Consider the following 24,754-nt stretch of genomic DNA (forward strand, 5'->3'; position numbering starts at 1 on the left):
AAACTGTTTGTTCCTGACAGATGGACTAGTAAAGTGATTTCTGAGAATCATTGTTCGGTGTTGGCTGGCCATCCTGGGATTTTTGGTACCAGAGAATTGGTTGGTAGGTCCTTTTGGTGGCCTTCTTTGTCACGGGATGTGCGTTCCTTTATGCAGTCCTGTGGGACTTGTGCGCGGGCCAAACCTTGCTGCTCCTGCGCCAGTGGGTTGCTTTTGCCTTTGCCGGTCCCTGAGAGGCCTTGGACGCATATTTCTATGGATTTTATTTCAGATCTTCCGGTTTCCCAGAGGATGTCGGTTATCTGGGTGGTTTGTGACCGGTTTTCTAAGATGGTTCATTTGGTACCTTTGCCTAAATTGCCTTCCTCTTCTGAGTTGGTTCCGTTGTTTTTTCAGCATGTGGTTCGTTTGCATGGCATTCCGGAGAATATTGTATCCGATAGAGGTTCCCAGTTTGTTTCTAGGTTTTGGCGGGCCTTTTGTGCTAGGCTGGGCATTGATTTGTCTTTTTCATCCGCATTTCATCCTCAGACAAATGGCCAAACCGAGCGAACTAATCAGACTTTGGAAACTTATTTGAGGTGCTTTGTGTCTGCTGATCAGGATGATTGGGTGGCTTTCTTGCCATTGGCCGAGTTTGCCCTTAATAATCGGGCTAGTTCTGCCACTTTGGTTTCACCCTTCTTTTGTAATTCTGGTTTTCATCCCCGTTTTTCTTCAGGGCAGGCTGAGCCTTCTGATTGTCCCGGGGCGGACTCTGTGGTTGACAGGTTGCCGCAAATTTGGGCTCATGTGGTGGACAATTTGGTGTTGTCTCAGGAGGAGGCTCAGCGTTTTGCTAACTGTCGTCGGTGTGTTGGTTCCCGGCTTCAGGTTGGAGATCTATGTCCTCCCGTCATGTTCCTATGAAGGTTTCTTCCCCTAAGTTCAAGCCTCGGTTTATTGGTCCTTATAGGATTTCTGAGATTATCAATCCTGTGTCTTTTCATTTGGCCCTTCCAGCCTCTTTTTCCATCCATAATGTTTTTCATAGATCTTTGTTGCGAAAATATGTGGTGCCCGTGGTTCCCTCTGTTGATCCTCCTGCCCCGGTGTTGATTGATGGAGAGTTGGAGTATGTGGTGGAGAAGATCTTGGATTCTCGTTTTTCAAGGCGGAGGCTTCAGTATCTTGTCAAGTGGAAGGGTTATGGCCAGGAGGATAATTCTTGGGTTGTTGCCTCCGATGTTCATGCTGACGATTTGGTTCGTGCCTTTCATTTGGCTCGTCCTGATCGGCCTGGGGGCTCTGGTGAGGGTTCGGTGACCCCTCCTCAAGGGGGGGGGGGTACTGTTGTGAATTCTGCTCTTGGGCTCCCTCCGGTGGTTATAAGTGGTAGCGCTGCTGTCTGTCATTCACAGCAGTCATCAGGTGTGTTCACTTCGGACTGGGTTATTTAGTCTTGCTTCACCCTTTAGTCAGTGCCAGTTGTCCATTGTTCCTGGAGGATTCACATCCTTTCCTGGTCTCTCCTGCTTGCTGTTCATCTCATCAAAGATAAGTTCTGGCTTTGCTTTTTGCAGTCCACATGCTGTGGGCTTAATGGTTCAGTTCATTTCTACATTTTGTTTTGTCCAGCTTGGTCTGTGCAAGGATTTGTTCAGCCATGCTGGTATCTCTGGAGATGCAGATATACCCTCCATATCTTCAGTTGGATGTGGAGATTTTGTACTTTCTGTGGTGGATATTTTCTAGTGTTTTTAATACTGACCGCATAGCACTCTGTTCTATCCTTTCTATCTAGCTAGTACGGCCTCCTTTGCTAAATCCTGATTTCAGTCTGCGTATGTTATTTCCCTCTCCTCTCACAGTCAATATTTTTGGGGGGCTGTCTATCCTTTGGGGATTCTCTCTGAGGCAAGATAGTTTTCCTTTTCTTATCTCTAGGGGTATTTAGACCTCCGGCTGTGACGAGGTGTCTAGGGAGTGTTAGGAACATCCCACGGCTGCTTCTAGTTGCGGTGTTAAGTTCAGGGTCTGCGGTCAGTACAGGTACCACCTTCTCCAGAGGGTTCCTCATGCTGCTCCAAGGCCACCAGATCATAACAATAGTCCTACTGAATAGACTGTTAGAATTTGTATTATGGCAATAAAAAGCAGCTAAGTAAAGAAAAACGAGTGGCCATCATTACTTTAAGGTACTGTCACACAGTGGCACTTTGGTCGCTATGACGGTACGATCCTTGACGTTCCAGCGATATCCATACGATATCGCTGTGGCTGACACGCAGCAGCGATCGGGGACTCTGCTGAGAATCGTACGTCGTAGCAGATAGTTTGGAACTTTATTTCGTCGCTGGATCTCCCGCTGTCATCGCTGGATCGTTGTGTGTGACAGCGATCCAGCGATGCGTTCGCTTTTAACCAGGGTAAACATCGGGTTACTAAGCGCAGGGCCGCGCTTAGTAACCCGATGTTTACCCTGGTTACCAGAGTAAAAGTAAAAAAAAAAAACGTACATACTCACATTCCGGTGTCCGCCAGGTCCCTCACAGTCTGCTTCCCGCTCTGACTGACTGCCGGCCGGAAAGTGAGAGCAGAGCACAGCGGTGACGTCGCCGCTGTGATCTGCTTTCACTTTACGGTGGCACTCAGTCAGAGCGGGAAGCAGACTGCGAGGAACCTGGCGGACACCGGAATGTGAGTATGTACGGTTTTTTTTTTTTTACTTTTACGCTGGTAACCAAGGTAAACATCGGGTTACTAAGCGCGGCCCTGCGCTTAGTAACCCGATGTTTACCCTGGTTACCCGGGACCTCGGCATCGTTGGTTGCTGGAGAGCGGTCTGTGTAACAGCTCCCCAGCGACCACACAACGACTTTCCAACGATCACGGCCAGGTCGTATCGCTGGTCGTGATCGTTGGTAAGTTGCAGAGTGTGACAGTACCCTAAGAAATGAAGGTCAGTCAGTCCAAAAAATTGGGAATACTTTGAAAGTGTCCCCAAGTGCAGTGGCAAAAACCATCAAGCGCTATAAAGACACTGGCTCACATGACGACTGCCCCAGGAAAGGAAGACCAAGAGTCACCTCTGCTTCTGAGGATAAGATTATCCAAGTCACGAGCTTCATAAATCGCAGGTTAACAGCAGCTCAGATTAGAGACCAGGTCAATGCCACACAGAGTTCTAGCAGCAGACACATCTCTACAACAACTGGAGAGGAGAGGAGACTTTGTGCAGCAGGCCTTCAAGGACAGGCAACAAGCAGAAGAGACTTGTTTCGACTAAAGAACACAAGGAATGGACATTAGACCAGTGGAAATCTGTGCTTTGGTCTGATGAGTCCAAATTTGAGATGTTTGGTTCCAACCACCATGTCTTTGTGCGATGCAGAAAAGGTGAACGGATGGACTCTACATGCCTGATTCCCACCGTGATGCATGGAGGAGAAGGTGTGATGGTGTGGGGGTGCTTTGCTGGTGACACTGTTGGGGATTTATTCAAAATTGGAGGCATACTGAACCAGCAAGGCTACCACAGCATCTTGCAGCGGCATGCTATTCCATCCGGTTTGCGTTTAGTTGGACCATCATTTATTTTTCAACAGGACAATGACCCCAAACACACCTCCAGGCTTTGTAAGGGCTATTTGACCAAGAAGGAGAGTGATGGGGTGCTATGCCAGATGACCTGGCCTCCACAGTCACCAGACCTGAACCCAATCGAGATGGTTTGGGGTAAGCTGCACCGCAGAGTGAAGGCAAAAGGGCCAACAAGTGCTAAGCATCTCTGGCAACTCCTTCAAGATTGTTGGAAGACCATTCCCTGTGACTACCTCTTGAAGCTCATCAAGAGAATGCCAAGAGTGTGCAAAGCAGTCATCAAAGCAAAAGGTGGCTACTTTGAAGAACCTAGAATTTAAGACATAATTTCAGTTGTTTCACACTTTTTTGTTAAGTATATAATTCCACATGTTTTAATTCATAGTTTTGATGCCTTCAGTGTGAATGTACAATTTTCATAGTCATGAAAATACAGTAAAATCTTTACATGAGAAGGTGTGTCAAAACTTTTGGTCTGTACTGTATATTATCTGTTCTATTCTAACCTGTCAGTGTGATTTTACTGTACACCGCACTGAATTACCGGCTTTTCTATAGAACACCGGTGCGTATTTGTCGCAAGTCACACTGATGGTCCGTGTGTAATCCGATTTTTTCTCGCCAACTGACGGGGGCAGTCAGAATGTGGAAGGTGGAGCTTTTTTTATCCACATGCGAGAAAATCGGATTACACTCAGGCCACTCTCTGATCAAACTGATCAGAATCTGGTCAGAATAATCAGTCTGCTTTTCATGCATGTAAAAGAACCTGATGTCTGATTAAGGCATCATTATTATTATTATTTATTATTATAGCGCTATTTATTCATGGCACTTTACATGTGAAAAGGGATATACGAATATACATAATAAAAAACAATTACAGTAATCTTAAACAATACAAGTCATGACTGGTAAAGGAGGAGAAAGGACCTTGCCCGCAATGGCTCACAATCTACAAGGGATAGGTGAGAATACAGTAGGTGAGGGCAGAGATGGTCATGCAGTGGTTTGTTGGATCGATGTTTACTGCAGGTTGTAGGCTTGTTAGAAGAGGTGAGTCTTCAGGTTCCGTTTGAAAGTTTCGATGGTAGGTGGCAGTCTGATATGGTGTGGTAGAGAGTTCCAGAGTAGGGGGGGATGCACGGGAGAAAGCTTACCGTATATGCTATTTTGGGAAGAGGAGATAAGAGAAGGAGATCTTGTGAGGATCGGAGGTTGCATGCAGGTAAGTACCGGGAGACAGAGATGTATGGAGGAGACAGGCTGTGGATGGCTTTGCATGCCATGGTTAGGGTTCTGTACTGGAGTCTCTGGGTAATAGGGAGCCAGTGAAGGGATTGACAGAGAGGAGAGGCTGGGGAATAGCAGGGGGACAGGTGGATTAGTCAGGCAGCAGAGTTTAGGATAGATTGGAGGGGTGCGAGAGTGTTAGGCCTCTTTCACACTAGCGTCGTGCACTGCACGTCGCTATGCGTCGTTTGGTTGAAAAAACGCATTCTGCAAAAGTGCTTGCAGGATGCGTTTTTCACCATTGATTAGCATTAGCATCACATTGCGACCCTTTGCCACACGTCGCAACCGTCGTGCGACGGTTGCGCCGTGTTGTGGCGGACCGTCGGCTGCAAAAAACGTTACTTGTAACGTTTTTTGCGGCCGACGGACCGTCATTTCCGACCGCGCATGCGCGGCCGGAACTCCGCCCCCACCTCCCTGCACCTCCCAATGGGGCAGCGGATGCATGGAAAAACAGCATCCGCTGCCGCCGTTGTGCGGCGCATTCACTGCTAGCGTCGGTACGTCGGCCCGACGCACTGCGACGGGCCAAGTACGACGCTAGTGTGAAAGTAGCCTTAGAGGAGAGGCCACAAAGTAGGACGGGCAGGAGATGATGAGGGCATGCACTTTTTTTTTTGCAGATCTTAGATTGAGGAATGTATGGATATGGGAAATATTTTTGAGATGAAGTTGGCAGGAAGTGTAAAGGGCTTGGATATGTGGTTTGAAGGAGAGATCAGAGTCAAGGATTACCCCGAAGCAGCGAGCTTGTGGGACTGGGGATAGTGAGCAGCCATTTACTTTAATTGGTAGGTCTGTTGGGGGAGTCGAGTGAGATGAGAGAAAGATGATGAATTCTGTTTTGTCCATGTTAAGTTTTAGAAATCTAGTGGAGAAGAAGGATGAAATAGCGGACAGACATTCTGGGATTTTGGTTAGTACGGAAGCAATATCTGGTCCAGAGAGGTAGATTTGTGTGTAGTCAGAATAGAGGTGATACTGCAAGCCATGAGATTCTATGAGCTGTCCCAGGCCAAAGGTGTAAATTGAGAAAAGCAGGGGCCCTAGAACTGAACCTTGCGGGACTCCGACAAATAGGGAGGCGAGGAGAGGAGGTGGTGTGTGAGTGGGAGACACTGAATGTCCGGTCTGTTAGGTATAACGAGATCCAAGATAGGGCCAATTCAGTAGGGCCGATTTTACACAAATTCAGGCCCTGGGCAAAATTCAAAGTGGGGTCCCCAATCCTGAATTATTCCACCAACACTGTTAGACCCCCTTCACATGTCCATATAAAACACGTATGTATTAGGCCGGCGTCACACTTGGCGTAAGACAATACGGTCCGTTTTTTACGATTTATGTGCTCAAATGTTCGGGAAAACATATATACAGTATATATATATATATATATATATATATATATATATATATATATGTCATTGAGACACATATATATATATTCTGTATTTATATTTCATTCTGCGCGATATCTGTGAAAAGCCGGTAATTCAATTGCCTACTTTTCATTTCTCCTGCACAAACCCGACAGGATATGAGACATGGTTTACATACAGTAAACCATCTCATATCCTGGTTTTTTTTGCATATTCCACACTACTGTTAGTAGTGTGTATGTGCAAAATTTCAGCGCTGTAGCTGCTAAAATAAAGGGTTAAATGGCGGAAAAAATTGGCGTGGGCTCCCGCGCAATTTTCTCCGCCAGAATGGTAAAGCCAGTGACTGAGGGCAGATATTAATAGCCAGGAGAGGGTCCATGGTTATTGGCCCCCCCGTGGCTACAAACATCTGCCCCCAGCCACCCCAGAAAAGGCACATCTGGAAGATGCGCCTATTCTGGCACTTGGCCACTCTCTTCCCACTCCCTGTAGCGGTGGGATATGGGGTAATGAAGGGTTAATACCACCTTGCTATTGCAAGGTGACATTAAGCCAGATTAATAATGGAGAGGCGTCAATTATGACACCTATCCATTATTAATCCAATAGTATGAAATGGTTAATAAAACACACACACACATGATTAAAAAGTATTTTAATGAAATAAACACACAGGTTGTTTTATTATTTTATTGCTCTCTCAATCCATTTGCAAACCCTCGCTTGGCAAAATAATAAACGCACAAGATACATACCGTCAGATGAACCGTCAGGTCCCACGAGGTAATCCATCTGAAGGGGTTAATTATTTTACAGCCATGAGCTGTGCTAATGCACTCGCTCCTGGTTGTAATCCCAGGGGAATGAAGGAAAGCTGGGTGATCTGTACTTACATTGAGTTGCGGTGAGGCGCCCTCTGGTGGATGAACTCATATGAACTCGAGCGTGGGAACTTTTCCAAGGCTCCAGTTCATGAGGACATCCAGCAGAGGGCGCATCACCGCAACTCAAGGTAACTACAGATCACCCTGCTTTCCATTCAGTACCCGGGGTTTTACAGGCACGAGCGAGTGCATTAGCGCAGCTCCTGACTGTAAAATGATTTAACCCCTTCAGATGGATTTACATCGTGGGACATAACGACGGAAGGTATGGAATATTGTTGTTTGTTTTTTTAACTTTGTTTCAGGACGATGGTCTTCAGGTGGATTAAGAGTCTAATAAAATATTACAACAACATGTGTCTTTATTTCATTAAAATACTTTGCAATAATGTGTGTGTGTGTTTTATTAACTATTTCGTACTATTGGGTTAATAATGGATAGGTGTCATAATTGACGCCTCTCCATTATTAACCTGGCTTAATGTCACCTTACAATAGCAAGGTGACATTAACCCTTCATTACCCCATATCCTACCGCTACACGGGAGTGGGAAGAGAGCGGCCAAGTGCCAGAATAGGCGCATCTTCCAGATGTGCCTTTTCTGGGGTGGCTGGTGGCAGATGTTTGTAGCCAGGGGGGGCCAATAACCATGGACCCTCTCTAGGCTATTAATATCTGCCCTCAGTCACTGGCTTTACCACTCTGGCGGAGAAAATTGCGCGGGAGCCCGCGCCAATTTTTTCCTCGATTTAACCCTTTATTTTACAAGCTACAGTGCCCACATTTTGCACATTCACACTACTAACATTAGTAGTGTGGAATATGCAAAAAAAAAGGGATATGAGATGGTTTACTGTATGTAAACCATGTCTCATATCCTGTCGGGTTTGGGAAGGAGAAATGAAAAGCCGGCAATTGAATTTCCGGCTTTTCACTAACACCGCTGCGTAGTTCTCGCAAGTCACACTGCTGGTCCGTGTGGAATCCGTACTTTTCTCGCCCCCATAGACTTTCTTTGGCGATTTTTTTGCGCAATATGGTGACAAACGCAGCATGCTGCGATTTTCTACGGCCGTACAAGACCGTATAATACGGATCAGTAAAATACGGCTGATAGGAGCTGGGACATAGGGAATCATTGGGCCTTGTGTTATGCGTATTTTACGGACGTAGTTTATGCGCTCATACGTCCATAAAACTCGCGTGTGAGGCCGGCCTTACACTGATATCGTTGTTACCAGTGTTTTCAATCAGTGTGACATCCATGTTTTTCCGGTATGGATACTGGAAATGAAATTACAAAGCTTCTCACATACTTTCCATGTTAAACACGGACGATACATGAACATCACATGTACAGCACATGTACAGCACACGGACCCATAGACTTGTATTGGCCCTTGTCAACTGTGCTGCTGGGAAAATGGACATGAGTGCAGCACTGTAGGTTAAATAGAGTACACGTGGCATCTGTGAATAACATGATACACGGTCGTGTGAAGGGGGCCATACAGTCACATAATAGAAAACATTAGCAGAATTGACGACTTTTTGTACAACCTACCTCACTAACAGCAGAATAAAAAGCGATTAAAAAAAAGTCCTACATGTCCCTCAAACTACTCTGCTAAATCCCCTCTGGCTCCGTGGCTGATGGTTCGGGGTTGTTTATGGTTATTATTCACTTTGCAGCTATAATGTAAGGAGCAGCCAAAAGATCACTGCAGCCCAGTGCTAAGACTGGTGGAGACCCCCGGAGCCACACGATCACTGCAGCTCAGTGCTAAGACTGGCGGAGACCCCCGGAGCCACACGATGACTGCAGCCCAGTGCTAAGACTGGCTGAGACCCCTGGAGCATAGGTGCTGGAGCCGCAGAGGATTTATCAATTCATCCTAATTATTTTTACATTCTCAGAAAACCCCTGTAGACACTGTTCACATGCACAATTTTTGCTGTGGATTGAGCTACAGTGTTGGCAGGAAATATTCAGCGTTTCTGCAGCCTTTTCACTTGCATTTTTGTTTCCAATTCATTTGAATAGGGAAAAAATGCTGCAGAAATGTTGAGAGACGACAGCAACAGTAAAAAAAAAAAAAGTGTCTTCTAGCCGCTGTCCATGTCTGGCTGCTGCAACTGGGACAGGTTGGAAAAGTATAGTAGACTGCACTATTCCACATAATAGGATATTAAGCCCTGTTCGCACAGTGCTTCTAAGGGCTCTGCCTGAATCCCCCTAAAATAGGATTCATATAAATCCTCGAAAGGGCTACAGACTGCACTGACACAAGCAGAGGTCAAATGAATGTATTCACTTACACCTGGACACTCCAGGAAAAATCACAGCAATTCACGCCGTATGGAAAAGGCATTATTTGATCTCATTATTTAAGCTTTGAAATTATGCTGTTCATATTGATCTGAACCATAAGTATATGAAAAAATGAAAAGCAGGAAAATATTGCTGACTCACTATGCGTTAGGGTTACTACTGCACAGTTGTGGCCTTCAGCATAGATCTATAGCAGCACACAGATAAGAATCCAGGGCTGGAGTCCAGGATGCTCCTCCTCTGTAGGATCAGGCTTTAACCAGAGCTGCCTTGTATCCTCTGTGAATAGGAGCTCAGCATCAGCCACGCCAACATGACCGCCAGCAGCATACAAGACATCCTGCCACATGATTTTGGCTATGTGATCCTCACCTTTATCTACAGCTATGTTGTAATTATGTACCTTGGGGTAAACGTTGGAAAAGCAAGGAAGAAGTATGGCATCAAGGTATTGTAGTCCTAAGTATTCCACTCATGTCCTGCTCTGGAAACAGGGACTCTCAAATCTAAACTACTGCATTATTTCTGTGCTGTGTTGTGTATAAATATGTGACTTTTCAGATTCTGTGTTAGTCTATGCCTGATGAAGAGACCTGAGTAGTGTGGAAAGCTTGCACTTTGTTATCAAGAACTTATATAGGATAAAATATAACTTTTACTTATAAATTTAAAAGCCATATTTGGCCTATATAAGTTCTTGATATAAATTTCGGGATAATACCATCGGCTGATTTATACTTGCACTTTGTTACCATCTTTTCAGTTAGCCATTAAAAGGTATCAACCACTGAGGACTCTCAATTCTACGGTAAATATTTTTCTGCTCTGAAAATGCATTTCTGAATGTTTACGACATGTGATCTAGTTTCCTGCTATGCCGACATTACACGCCATTGTGCTCTGCAGGCTAGGCTCTGCTCTGTGTTCTGTTACACCCACTTATCCTGCATGCTTTCTCTCAGACACTGTATGGTATGCACTCCATGCTGGGATATGGAGGGCTAGACAAATCACTGCAAAACCTATGCTGATCCCCCTCCCCACTAAGCATGTACAGATCTCCCAGCTCATGTAGTGTACGCCCCAATAAATACTGAAAGTTCAATTCCCTCTACTGTACATTTGCTATGCCTGACAGTGTGGAGTACGCTGTGCTCCCCACCAGTCAGTATCCTATAGATATGCCTGAGCTGGCTGTAATCAGAACGCTTTTAATAAAACTGCCCCAGTGTGTAAAACCGCATGCACAAAACCTGTATAGAATTAAGCCATGTTGGCGATACTCTGGCTCCTGCAATGTTGCGAGCGAAAGCTATGGCCATCCACACTTTTCCTCTACATCACTGAGCAGTAAGGGCTCATTCAGTTTTCATTTTGCACAAAAAATGAAACCACGGTGCGGATTTTCAAATCTGCCGTATACTTACCGTATTCTTCTGTGGGTTTTCATTGCAGACTTCATCCTATTCACTGCTTTGTTTTGCAGTGGGGTGGAATCCAAAACCAAATCCACACATGTGGATACGTTGCGGAGTTCTGACCAAAGTCGCAGGGGAAATTTTCTGCAACATATGACCATGGTCTTTGTGGCTCACTTCTTTGACTTTTATGTTGGTACCAAAGGTTACTTTCCCGTGATGAGCATTTGGGTTTTTGATTAATTTATGCACCTTATGTTATGGTTTTACTAAAGCTGCTTCTGTTTTTATACTTCATAGTATTTCTTGAACAACATTTTCATTCGCAGACTACTTTTTGTTAGTTTTTCTTAATCTGCTGTTTTTCCGCATCTAATTGAAGTCTATGGGGATAATCTACATATAAGACCGTGTATTCGTAAGGCAACGTTCACACATTGCGTTTTTGCTGCATTTTTTTTTTTTTTTTTTCTTCTTCCGGTGGCAAAACCTGCTCTCTTCTCCATAAGGAAGCAGCTTCAAATAAGCAGGTTTTGCTAGTCTTTTGGTTTTGTTTTTTTTTTGCAGTGTTTTTTATGTTCTCTTGTGTATGCTGATAAAGTTTATTTCCCCCCCCCGAAAAAAATAAATAAATAAATAAATAAATAAAAGAAGCAGCTTGCTTAGGCTATGTGCACACGTTGTGGATTGCTGTGCAGATTTTTCCGCACTGTTTTTGCAAAATCCGCAGGTAAACCGCACTGCAGATTACCTGCGGTTTTTGTGCAGATTCCACCTACGGTTTTACACCTGCGGATTCCTATTATGGAGCAGGTGTAAACCGCTGCGGAATCCGCACAAAGAATTGACATGCTACAGAAAAACACTGCTGCGTTTCCGTGCGTTTTTTCCTCAGCATGTTCACTGCGGATTTTGTTTTCCATACGTTTACATGGTACTGTACAACGCATGGAAAACTGCTGCAGATCCGCAGCATCAAATCCGCTGCGGATCTGCAGTAAAATCCGTAACGTGTGCACATGGCCTCAAGGTTTTGGAACCAAAAATGCAGCAAAACCCGATACCTGTGTTTTTTGCACTGGCCCATTGCTTTCTATGGGTGAAAAACCTGCAAAAACACTTAGGGTATGTGCACACGTTGCGGATTTGACGCTGCGGATCCGCAGCAGTTTTCCATGCGGTGTACAGTACAATGTTAACCAATGGCAAACAAAAACCGCAGTGCACATGCTGTGGAAAATTCCGCGCGGAAAAAAAAGTAGTAGCATGTCACTTCTTTCTACGGATTCCACAGCGGTTTTCAACCTGCACCAATAGGAAAGTGCAGTTGAAAACCCGCAGAAGAAACCGCGTGAAAATCCGCAGTGGTTTTGCACTGCGGATTTTCCAAATCCTCTGCGGCAAAATCCGCAACGTGTGCACATACCCTAAAAGTGACATTCTGTAGTTTGCAAAAAAAACACAGCAGTTTTCCAAATCAGTCAGGAAAAAAAAATGTGTGCATGAGATTTTTTAAATCTGAGTTTTTGCTGGTACTGTAAAACAAAGCTTAAAATTTACTTTAAAAAATGCAGCAAAAACACAATTTGTGACCATAGCTTTGGGCTACATTCCCACAGTGAGCGTTTATTGCATTTTTGACACTGCTGGAAATGTAGGATGCTGCCTTTTTGGCACAGGGAAAACATGCAGAGTGGATGGGATTTATAATTTGCTAATAGAGGACTGTACAGCAATAAAATGTAAATGTTTCACAAAACCTGCTTTGTGCAAAGTCATTGTCATTGCAAGTCCTTTCATAACATTATAGAATGCTGCATCACACATGAAACTGCTCGCTTTCCTCACCAGTGGGAAGACCTGTTTGTCTAGTAGTAACAGGATCCTGTCATACAATCTATGGCCTGATGGACACAGCCTTATTACAACTCCGCTTTGTATAGGCCTGTTATAAGGCCCCCCAAAAGGTACAAGATTCCTTTACAAGAAAATCAGACCTGTGAACAGGACTATTATTTCACAAGTATTTTACATCAGTATTTATAAGCCAAAACCAGGAGTGGAACAATCAGAGGAAAAGTATAATAGAAACACGTCACCACTTCTGTATTTATCACCGACTCCTGGTTTTGGCTTACAAATACTGAGGTAAAAATCTGACCAAATACTGAATGTGTGAACGTGGCTTAAAGGGACTCTGTCACCTGAATTTGGAGGGAAAAATTTTCAGCCATAGGGGCGGGGTTTTCCTGGTGTTTGATTCACCCTTTCCTTACCCGCTGGCTGCAATATTGAAGTTCATTCTCTGTCCTCCGTAGTACATGCCTGCACAAGGCAATCTTGCCTTACGCAGGCGTGTACTATGGAGGACAAAGAATGACCTTCAATCCAATATTGCAGCCAGCGAGTAAGGAAAGGGTGAATCAAACACCCGAAAACCCCGCCCCTATGGCTGAAAATTGTTCCCTCCAAATTCAGGTGACAGGGTCCCTTTAAGGCTATGTTCACACGATCCTTTTTTTGATCCTTTTTTTTTTCAGGTCCTTTTTCCATGCAGGGTACAGTCCAATGTTACTCTATGGAAAACAATAACCGCTGTGCCCACTATCCTTTTTTTCTCAGGCAAATCCGCGAGGATTTGCCTGCAGAAAAAAAGAAGTACCATGTCACTTCTTTCTGCGGATTCAGCTCCTGTTTTCAACAGGCACCAATAGGAAAGTGCTGTTGAAAACCCGCAGAGGAATCTGCAGAAGAAACTGCAGGAAAATCAGCAGTGCAGTTTTGCACTGCGGGTTTTCCAAATCAGGACCTGAAAAAAAAAGGATCAAAAAAAGGATCGTGTGAACATGGCCTTAAGCCTCGTTCTGCAACACATGGCTCAGCAGGCACAAGTGCTGAGTGGAGTACGGGCCCAACAGAAGGCTTACAAGTCTGTACTCCATGCTTTACAGTCTTATAAACTTACTATAGAGCCCTTACACCACTCTGTGCACACCTAGGTAGGAGCACAGCACTTCTGCCTGCTGAGCAACGTGCTGTAGAGCGCAGCTTTTTGAGTGAACGCTGGTATGCTACTCACATTATGGGGTACCTGGCACTTAATTTGTTCTTAAATGATAGGTGCTCTTTAGAGGTAATCTCTGAAGCTGATTATTGGACCGTTACAGACGTGGTCGTGTGTCAGGATCATAGCTGAAAAAGTTCTAAAATATCTAAAGACGAACATTATACTTAACTATTCATCTGTTTCACCAAATGTTTGTACCTGAGGTGTTTCCAGCATTCAGTTTGTGGGGATTTTGTTTGCGATTACAATTACATGGTGACTTTGGCTGCAACCAGGCTCGGACTGGCCCACAGGGTAACAGGGGAATCCCCTGGTGGGCCCCTGTGTAGATCTGGGCCCCCAACCCCACTGTATGGGCAGTACTTGGCATAATTCACTCTGTACAAAAAAAAGCCGCATCTCATCATTCATTAACCACGCTACCCAGCTTATTATTATAGAGAGATATACCGTAGGTAAATTTGTGAAGGAAGGTAGTATAATATTTGCATGCAGGTGAAAAGTGCCACCCCAGTCTGACACTGGCTGCAGCACTCGTTGTATGGCCAAAGTTTGCTAAGTGTTACTGCTACATCGCAGCACAATACAAGTGGGGTCGCATTGTGCCGCACAAGTATACCATGACAAGCAAGTCGCAAGAAGTCCATTTGTGTTGGATATTTTTGCAAGTTGCATGTCGCAGTAACCTTGGGGTTGCAATAAGACCCCATTCACTTACATTGCGCTTGTAGCAGCGACACATACATAACTTCGTATTGCAGCCAAAATTGGCATATAGTACCACCCTTAATGAGACTGCATTTGTGTAACCACATATGTAAGGCCATCTTTAATATTGCGACATTAAGCCGCAGACTCGTATAACCAATTGCTGTCTTTCATAACTAAATAATAAACAATGATTTGGGTTCAGAACTCCAAGCAAATAATGTTGTATTGTGTATGGTTAGCTAAATCAATCAGTCACTTCATTATTCCGCAGCTCCCATCATACAGAGTGAATGAGATGTAAAGTATATCCTGGCCTCTGACGTCTCAGATATTGTGCGGTGCATAAAGCCACTGGCACGTGACTTATGTACCGTATATACGCTAGACCTGTAATGCCGCACACTTTCCAGTCATTGATTCTTCAATGGAAAACCTGTCATTTCATTATTGACACCGCTCTGGTTCTGAACATAAGGCTTTCTCCTTCCAGTATCCACAGATGTATTCCGACAAAGAGAATGTTTTCAATTGTATCCAGAGAGCACATCAGAACACATTGGAACTGTATCCAGCTTGGCTAATCTTCCAGCTCATTGCCGGCCTTGCCTTTCCAGTAAGTGATGCCATATCCAACACTGTCAGTTCTTCTAAAAATGTCTTTTTCACAATCTGGGGCTTATATGTTGGAAATCCAGCACAATGATAAGAAAAGCAGCAAAAAAGAGTCAGTCAGCTCACCAGTTCATGGATCTGATCGAATCCACACTACGATGCACACATTGCAGCCATTGTGCTTCTAAAAAAAACTTGGTAAATAATGTCATTCAATAAAAAATAATTCTTTACTCATATACTAAATCATTATAACAAATGTAAATTAGCATATGTATCTGTGAAGTAAATAAAAAAAATAAATAAATAAAAAAAAAAAATTGTGGCTCTAGAAAACACGAGCAAAAACGAAAAGTTGACTAATCCTAAAGGGGATTGAACAGACATCAGGAGAAATGACCGGCCGCTTCAGAGTAGTCAGTCCATGCTGCACTAATCCTTAATCGTGAATTGGCTCTTTACTTTTGTTCCATTTATGTCCTCATAAAATTAGGTAAAGCTATACATTTATGTAAAAAATCCGATGGATGTATGGAAATATATACAGTAATTTGTGTTCTTATTTGTTTAGCTTTGCGCATCCGTTCTTGGCGCAGTGTGGGTGACCAGCCGTGTGTCATATGCTCATGGATACTACACTGGAGGTACGTTTATATACATATAAAGGCATGTTTATATACAAAAATTAGGCTGCATTTACACTGAAAGATTATCGTGAACCTGTTCTTAAAGGGAACCTGTCATGTCAAAAACTTTATTAACCTGCAGTTATGGGGGTAATGTTCAGGTTACTAGTGTTCTAAAGCAGTGGAAGCTTGGCTGCCAGGAGGAAATTAACCTGACACTGGTGGCCGCTGGGAGGAGTAAAGTCATAGAGGGGCGGCTTCAGGCACCACTCAGTACATAGTGAGGCACGGCTGTAACCGTGCCCAGGCAATGACTGACAGCCGGGTCATCAGTGCAGAAACAGCTGTCAGTCAGAGCCAGGTGCGTGGTTACAGCCACCACACACTGTACTGATGGGTGACTCTAGCCATGTTGCCACTCCTCTGTGACTGAAACATTGAGACTGACAGGAGGAATAAAATTTATTTCCTCCTGGTAGCTGGGCTTACAGTGCAGAAGCACATGGCTTTCCAACATTATTAACTTGGAGATTAAACCCATATCTGCAGGTTAATAGCATTTTAGGATATGACAGGTTCTCTTTTTTAAGAATGCCCATTTTATAACAATCTTTGCGTGTAAACAGCAAAATGCTCATTCATCATGTGAAATGATTTTTAAGCAGGCTTGTGCTGCTAAAGATCCTTCAGCGTGCATCATTTATCATCATCTGCATATGTAAACTGGCTATTAAAGGGAATCTATCACCCCCAAAATCGCTGGTGAGGTAAGCCCACCAGCATCAGGGACTTATCTACAGCATTCTGGAATGCTGCAGATAAGCCCCCGATGTATCCTGAAAGATGAGAAAAAGAGGTTAGATTATACTCGCCCAGGGGCGGTCAGGTATGATGGGCGCCGCGGTCTGGGGCCTCCCATCTTCATCAGATTACGTCCTCTTCTTGTCTTCACACTGCGGCGCAGGCGTACTTTGTCTGTCCTGTTAAGGGCAGAGCAAAGTACTGCAGTACGCAGGTGTCAGGCCTCTGACCTTTCCCGGCGCCTGCGCACTGCAGTACTTTGCTCTGCCCTCAACAGGACAGACAAAGAACACCTGCGCCGGAGCCGCAGCCTGAAGACAGGAAGAGGACGTCATCGTTAGAAGATGGGAGGCCCCGGACCGGACCCGGACCGCCCCTGGGTGAGTAAAATCTAATCTTATTGTCATCTTTCAGGTTACAATCCTGAATGCTGTAGATAAGCCCCTGATGCTGGTGGGCTTACCTCACCTTCGATTTTGGGGGTGACTGTTTAAAGGGAACCTGTCACTGCTCTGTAAATATTTTCCAATCTGCAGTGCACTTAGTGTTGCCGGACGGCCCATGTAACCGGACCCTTAGGCCACATTCACATATTCACTATTTTACCTCAGTATTTGTAAGGCAAAACCAGGAGTGAGTGATAAATACAGAAGTGGTGACCTGTTTCTATTATACTTTTCCTCTGGCTGTAAGCCAAAAGTCAGGAATGGAACAAATACTGAATGTGTGAACATGACCTCACAGGGCATCTTCTATTGGAGATGATTGTTGTCTAATGAAGCTGGCAGTATGCATTCTATAAAGGCAGCCAAACCCAACAACTTCATTGGAAACGACTGACAATCAAAGGTCAGCCATTGGAGGGATGCACACCTGTCATGTTGGATTTGAACCTGCCATGTACTTTATTCCTCCTGGAGATAAGCACTGCTAAGTCAATATATCTGGCAACAGCTTATCTAGTTCTCCCTAGTAAAAATCATTTTCGGGCTCGCCCTGATCCAAGTGTTCAGACGAGATAGCCAGTTAGCTGACACCTTCTGCTTTTATACTCCAAACATGGTAGGATTGCCTGAGCCTTCATGTTTTAGTTCATTAAGATAAGGATTGTAGGCTGGATTTATCTCCCTTACAAAGTATTGCACATGTTGAAATCCAGCATTGCTTATGCTTCAATGCTTCATCACCCAACGAGAGACAAAAGTCGTCTGCAAGAACGCCAGTAAAATCTATTACCTGGTCTGTACAATAATCTGATTAAAGGGTATATGTCAGCAAGTTTTTACTAACTTAGCCGAGAGCAGCATGATGTAGGGGCAGAGACCTTGATTCCAGCAATTTACTTACTGGGTTGCTTGTTTGTAGTCTCAACAAGTAAACTGTTTGATCGTCAGGAGGTTCTCACTGGAGGACAGGTTGTCTCTTGCCGTGTAGTCTTCTGCTCTGTGTAACCTGCTCCCACCACTGATTGTCAGCTTTCTGCCTATGCAGAGTGTACACAGAAAGATGCCAATCAGCGATGTGGTGGAGTTAAATGGAGATCACTGCTCAAAGAAATGGTAGATTTGCAGCAGATAAAGCAGTGATTTAATCAAAACTACACCAAGCAGCCCAGTATGTGACATAAGGCTGGAATCAAGGGCTTTGTCCCTACATCATGCTATCCTCAGATTACAAAGCAAAAACCTGGTGACAGCTTCCCTTTGGGGCTCTGTCCATATCATGTTTCAGATATCTGTTTTGATATATGTTCATGTGAAAAAATGAACAACAGATTTGACAAGTGCCTGACTGATTCAGAGACTTTCATTCTAAATTAATGATTTATGATAAATGCCCTACAGTAGCATACAAGTCTCATAAACTGGCATTTTAATACAAAAAAAATCCAATCTTTTTCTGGTGCCCAGCTGTGCAGTAAGACTCAGCAGTCTTAGCTGTTCTATACACTGAAAAAAAACTGCTAAGCCAGTTTAATTCTAAAAGAACCAACAAGAGTTTCTCAGTCTTCAGTGGTAAATGCTACCACCGTCTGATAACAATTTCTGGGCGATTGCACTTTTATCCCACAGTATAGACACTTTTTAATTGAAAAAGGTGTTCTTAGGCTAGGGCTACACAACACATGTCGAATTACAGCAGTTATGAGAAGTTGCGCCACCGAAAAAACATTTGCCTGCAACTTATGAAACGCAACTATTTTAGTGCTGTGAATTTGCTGCACAATAATAGCCAAATCGCAGTCACGGGCAACTTGCATTTGTCCATTACAAGTGAGCCACATGCGACTAGTGACACAAAATCCTACACATTCGGAAACAGTTGGGACTGCATCGCAGTAAATTGCAATACAGCGCCATAGGAAATCACAACCTCCATGGCACGTGACAGCAATTAGCCTGGGTCTATATACAGCAACATAACAATTTTCAGATAAGTTGTAACCTGCCCGTGACTTGCTGTCACGCAACTATTTAAGAGCTATGACTTTTTTTTTTTTCTTTTTTTACTGTTTAAAAAAAAAAGAAAAAAAGAGCCAAATTGCAGATGACTCGCACATAGGTCGCAGTCACTTGTGCGTTGCATTGAAGTCTATTGCAAGTGAGTTGCGTGCGACTTGCAGCAGAAAATTCAACACATTTTGAAAAATTTGGACTCTGTGTTGCCGCAGTGCAACACCATAGGAAATCATTAGATGCAATGTGACGCTGTACCTTTAATAGTTGTAAGCGTTTTTAGCCCTTGTCCGTTTGTGTATGCGTCCTACCTGAGGAGTATTCCAACTTCAATCAGAACTATATTCTGGCCAAGCCTTCAGAGCAGAGGGCCAGGCCTTACATTGGCCACAGCTGAAGAACCACTGGCTGATGGACACTCTGCAGTGCTCTGGTTTCCTTCCTTCAGATCTACTGGAAATTACTCAGCAGTTCCCGCAATGATCTCAGCTGGCTGCAGGGAGTCCCAGAAGTGTGAACAGCTTCTTCTAGGACTTGTCTAAGCCAGACTGTATGGTAAACATTCCGTTCTTTGCCACCTAGATCATGTCAAGAGCACTAGTGAGCAAGTGTGCCGCTCATGCTAAGGAAAGCTGACCATATACAATACGTTGGCCGACAGCCATCTTGGTTGACTCTCCCATACACAGGAACGCTCAACCAGATGAGCGTTCCTGTGTCATTTGAGAAAGCCACTGACTGACACGCCGCACTGTGGTTTATCTTCAAGAGAACAAAGTGATCGGCAGTCCGAAATCGGACATTCACAATCCACATCTCTCCACCATAAATCAGCCAGCACCCTCATACACATTAGACCATTGGTCGATATCAGCGGTTTTGGCCAACATTAGTCTGTGTACGGGGCCTTTAGTTAAGGCTAAATTTGAAAATTAAAAATGCAAATATTAACTGTTTACTGTATTTTATTTATTTCTAGACCCCGAGAAGAGACTGAGAGGAGGCTATGGCTACATTGGGCTTTTTGGTGGTGTCCTCCTGTCGCTGGCCGCTGCCCTGCAGCTTCTTAATGTGATTTAATGATTGTGCTTCCTAAATGAATTGCACAGAATGAAGAAATACATCTTCTGCATTATTCACCTCTTTTTACACAACTAATAAAATGTTCAAATAAGACAAAAATATTGTTCCAATTCCTTGCACCTATAATCACTACATAGAACCACTTAAGAAATTCTGTTAGTCGCAAAGAAATATTAATGTACCTTGTAAGTTCTGTTAGTGCATTTATGTAAATATCTAAAAAGCGTAGAAAATATGATCAGAAATTGAAAGGAAACAAACAGATTTGTTTTGGCATAAATTTAATTTGTGAGATTAAGTTTGTTGCAAGTGGTATATTAACAATGGTAATATTGGTATGTCTTTTTTAAATAATTTACAATATTGTGCCTTTTGTAATAAAGCACTGGGGCAGATGCTAAAAAAAACAAACAAAAAAATCAAAACGATTTGATACTTACAGCAACCAATCACTTTTCTGTTCTTCCTTGAACTTGAAAAGCCTTATGTCACTGTAGTTTACAAACTAAGTATGCCCTCGTGACAAGAAATTTCAGCAGGGCACCCCTAAGGAAACTATCAGTTATAAAGGTTCGCAAAAAATACATAAGAATCAGCAATTTAATAGCTAACATAGGATATATGCTGCAGATTTGTGATCGCCACCGGGTGTCAGCTGATTCTGTGATGTGGGGGTCCTGATCGTTGCCATGGTGACTCAATGTCGTCATGACAACATCCAGGTCACCAGAGCAAGGAAAGTTTCTTGATCATGCGCAGTGCATGATCAGCAACTTTCTCTGTCAGTGCAGAGCTGACAGTTTCTACGGCATGGGGATATTGGTGCATCCCCATGCTGTACAAGCAATCTGACTGCAAAAAATGATAGTCCCATAGTGGGACAAAGTAAAAAAGTAGTTAAAAAAAAAAAAAAAAAGGAATTTTTTTTTCTCAAATAATTGTAAAAATACTTTTTACAAAATCAAAAGATATTGTATCCATAAATAAATATTTCAATGAAAAAAATATAAATAAAAATACCCATTTGGTATCGCTGCGTCCGCAACGAACCGACCTATAAAATTGTCCCACTAGTTAACCCCTTTGGTGAACACCGCAAAATAACACTGCTTTATCATCATACCACTGAGCAAAAAGTGGAATAAAACGCGATCAAAAAGACGGATATAAATAAACATGATACTGTTGAAAACGTCGTCATCTTCTCCTGCAAAAAAATAAAAAATCCCGAATTGCTGGTTTTTGTTAATTCTGCCTCCCAAAAATTGGAATACAAATCGATCAAAAAATGTCATGTGCTCGAAAATAAGCCCTCACATGACTCTGTGGGACAAAATATGGAAAACATAAACCAAAAATAAGTATTCACAGAAAATTGTATACAGTGTGAACTTTTATTGATAAATATTAAAACAAGATTACACAACAATAAAGAAAATAAAAATAATTGCACAAGACATATGTGGCACCCCAGGAGTCCGGTTGCCACAGTGGCATTGCCTCCCTCACAGGGAGTAATGTCATGCCTGGAAGCAAGGAGGGGGTCCCCTTACCAGGTGTCAATAGGAGAGAAGCGGAGCTGTGATTAACCCCTCCCCAGAGCTGAGCGCTAGGAACCGAGTCCCTGGTTGCGTGGGTACTGAAGTCCCGGCCTCTAAATCCGGAGAGCAGGGGACTGCAGGTCTCCTGGCCCGATCTAATACCCGTTGGCACAGCAGCATACCAGAGCCTGGAGCTGACACAAAGGAACGGCACCTGTGAAAGGCTGGAGCTACCTGCCATGCGGGCAACAGTTAGTTTTTAAAAAAAACAAAAAAAAAAAAACGTGGAGAGACAGCAGCAGGAGGGTGAGCTGTTAGGCAGCAAGGAAAAAGGGAGGACAGCACAGAAGAAAGGCCTCTGTACCTACCTGGACAGGTGTATCCAAAAATTGCTTCCAGGCTGCCCGGCTCTCCATTACAATCTGTTACCAGTACCTATCAACCATCAAGTAAAGAAAAAGAAAACTACAGCCCTTGTGTCATTCAGTGATCTCTTGCACCCTGAGTCCTGCACCACAAGGTACACAAAGCCTGACATAAACGGGACCTGTAGCCCTAGGGCCCCGCTCCACCTGTGGGGAGCAGAACCATCCCAGCTGTGTCACCATCAGCCCCAGCAGTCTCCTTTAGCAGCGTCAGCCATCCATTGCCAAACACCACAGGTGGCGTCACGTTAAATCCCATATACAGTACATATTCCCCATTTTACAGCACAGCCTGGGCCACGGATTCGGGTCACGGCCCCGTGACTTCCCCAAAGAACTGTCCGACCTGGTTCCGAGTACCTCACGGCCCTGGTGGGCGTGTCACATAATTATACAAGAAATGAAGAGGTTAAAAAATGAAATATAAAACAATGATGTGAGAGGGCAGGATATGTTACCCGGATTGGCAAAAAATAAATCAAAACAATAATACATCCATAGCAACAATCAGAATTATGGGGGCTGCTGTACAAGCATTAATCAGTATTAGGCAGGCGTCACACTCATCGTATGAAAATACGGTCCGTATTTTACGGCCGTAATACGCAGAAATGTTCCAAAAATAGTGATCCGTATGTCATCCGTAGGCAGGGTGTGTCAGCGTATTTTGCGCATGGCATCCTCCGTATGTAATCCGTATGGCATCCGTACTGCGATATATTCTCGCAGGCTTGCAAAACCGACATTTAATGGATTTATGTGCTCAAATGTTCGTTAAAACATACATATATATATATATATATATATATGTAATTGAGACACACACACACATATATATACTGTATTTATATTTAATTCAGCGCGAGATATGTGAAAAGCCGGTAATTCAATTGCCGGCTTTTTCTTTCTCCTTCCCAAACCCGACATGATATGAGACATGGTTTACATACAGTAAACCATCTCATATCCTGTTATGATCCAGTGACCTTGGAGCCGCATGAAACTTTCTCTGGGGTAGGTGGAAACTATACTGACCGCAGATCCTGAACTAACACCGCAACTAGAAGTAGCCGTGGGGGGTGCCTAACAAACCCTAGACACTTCGACACAGCCGGAGGACTAAATACCCCTATAGATGGAAATAGGAATACTACCTTGCCTCAGAGCAGAACCCCAAAGGATAGGCAGCCCCCAGGAATATTGACTGTGAGTAGGAGAAGAAAAGACACACGCAGGCAGAAAACAAGATTTAGCAAAAGAGGCCACTCTAGCTAAATAGGAAAGGATAGGACAGAATACTAGGCGGTCAGTATTAAAACCCTTCAAAAAATATCCACAGCAGATAATACAAAAAATTCCACAATCTAACTAAAGACGTGGAATGAATATCTGCAACCCCAGAGAATCCAACAAGACTGAGAAAATACTGACACAATCTAAGCTGGACAAGAAAACACAAAAGAATAGCACTGAATCATGAAGCACACAGCATGTGCGCCACAGAAACAAAACCAGACACTTATCTTTGCTGATTTGGCAGAAAGGCAGGAGGAACCAGGCAGAGGTCCAACACCTCCCAACAACAATTGACAACTGGCAAGGACTAATGAATCCTGCACACCTAAATACCCCAGTCAGAACTGCAATCAGCAGAAACACCTAACCAGGACTGCAACTCAGGGACAACTGCATTACCACCTACCACCACCGGAGGGAACCCAAAAGCAGAATTCACAACAGTACCCCCTTCTTGAGGAGGGGTCACCGAACCCTCACCAGCGCCCCCAGGCTGATCAGGATGAGCCAGATGAAAGGCACGGACCAAATCAGCAGCATGGACATCAGGAGCAAAAACCCAAGAATTATCCTCCTGGCCATAACCCTTCCATTTGAAAAGGTACTGAAGCCTCCGTCTCGAAAACGAGAATCCAAAATCTTCTCAACCACATACTCCAACTCCCCATCAACCAACACAGGGGCCGGAGGATCAACAGAGGGAACAACGGGCACCACATATTTCCGCAATAAAGATCTATGGAAGACATTATGGATAGCAAAAGAGGCCGGAAGCGCCAATCGAAAAGACACCGGATTAATAATCCCAGAAATCCTATAAGGACCAATAAACCGAGGCTTAAACTTAGGGGAAGAAACCTTCATAGGAACATGACGGAAGACAACCAAACCAGATCCCCAACCCGAAGCCGGGAACCAACACACCGACGACGGTTAGCAAAACGTTGAGCCTCCTCCTGAGACAACACCAAATTGTCCACCACATGAGCCCAAATCTGCTGCAACCTGTCAACCACAGAATCCACACCAGGACAGTCAGAAGGCTCAACCTGCCCAGAAGAAAAACGAGGATGAAAACCAAAATTACAAAAGAAAGGCGAAACCAAAGTAGCTGAACTAGCCCGATTATTAAGGGCAAACTCGGCCAATGGCAAAAAGGCCACCCAATCATCCTGATCAGCAGACACAAAGCATCTCAAATAGGTCTCCAAGGTCTGATTAGTTCGCTCGGTCTGGCCATT

The 24,754-nt window shown here is 43.9% G+C and overlaps 1 protein-coding gene across 1 annotated transcript; it reads left to right on the plus strand.

Moving 5' to 3' along the window:
- Nucleotides 1-9,695: 9,695 nt before the first annotated feature.
- LOC143816015 (glutathione S-transferase 3, mitochondrial-like) lies at nt 9,696-20,350 on the plus strand. Its single transcript, XM_077295916.1, has 4 exons — nt 9,696-9,925; nt 15,164-15,286; nt 15,857-15,929; nt 20,148-20,350. Exons 1-4 carry the CDS (start codon nt 9,791-9,793, stop codon nt 20,246-20,248), a joined length of 432 nt encoding a protein of 143 aa, XP_077152031.1. The 5' UTR covers nt 9,696-9,790; the 3' UTR covers nt 20,249-20,350.
- Nucleotides 20,351-24,754: the final 4,404 nt, after the last annotated feature.

Source organism: Ranitomeya variabilis, chromosome 3 (genome assembly GCF_051348905.1).
Source record: "Ranitomeya variabilis isolate aRanVar5 chromosome 3, aRanVar5.hap1, whole genome shotgun sequence".
In the NCBI taxonomy this organism is placed as follows: domain Eukaryota; kingdom Metazoa; phylum Chordata; class Amphibia; order Anura; family Dendrobatidae; genus Ranitomeya; species Ranitomeya variabilis.

What these genes read in the sequence shown, in the direction of transcription:
- LOC143816015 (XM_077295916.1), top strand. Translation starts at nt 9,791, where the DNA reads ATGACCGCCAGCAGCATACAAGACATCCTGCCACATGATTTTGGCTAT. An exon ending in GGAAGAAGTATGGCATCAAG is followed by an intron (nt 9,926 to 15,163) that starts GTATTGTAGTCC and finishes TTCTCCTTCCAG; the next exon opens with TATCCACAGATGTATTCCGA. An exon ending in TTGCCGGCCTTGCCTTTCCA is followed by an intron (nt 15,287 to 15,856) that starts GTAAGTGATGCC and finishes TTATTTGTTTAG; the next exon opens with CTTTGCGCATCCGTTCTTGG.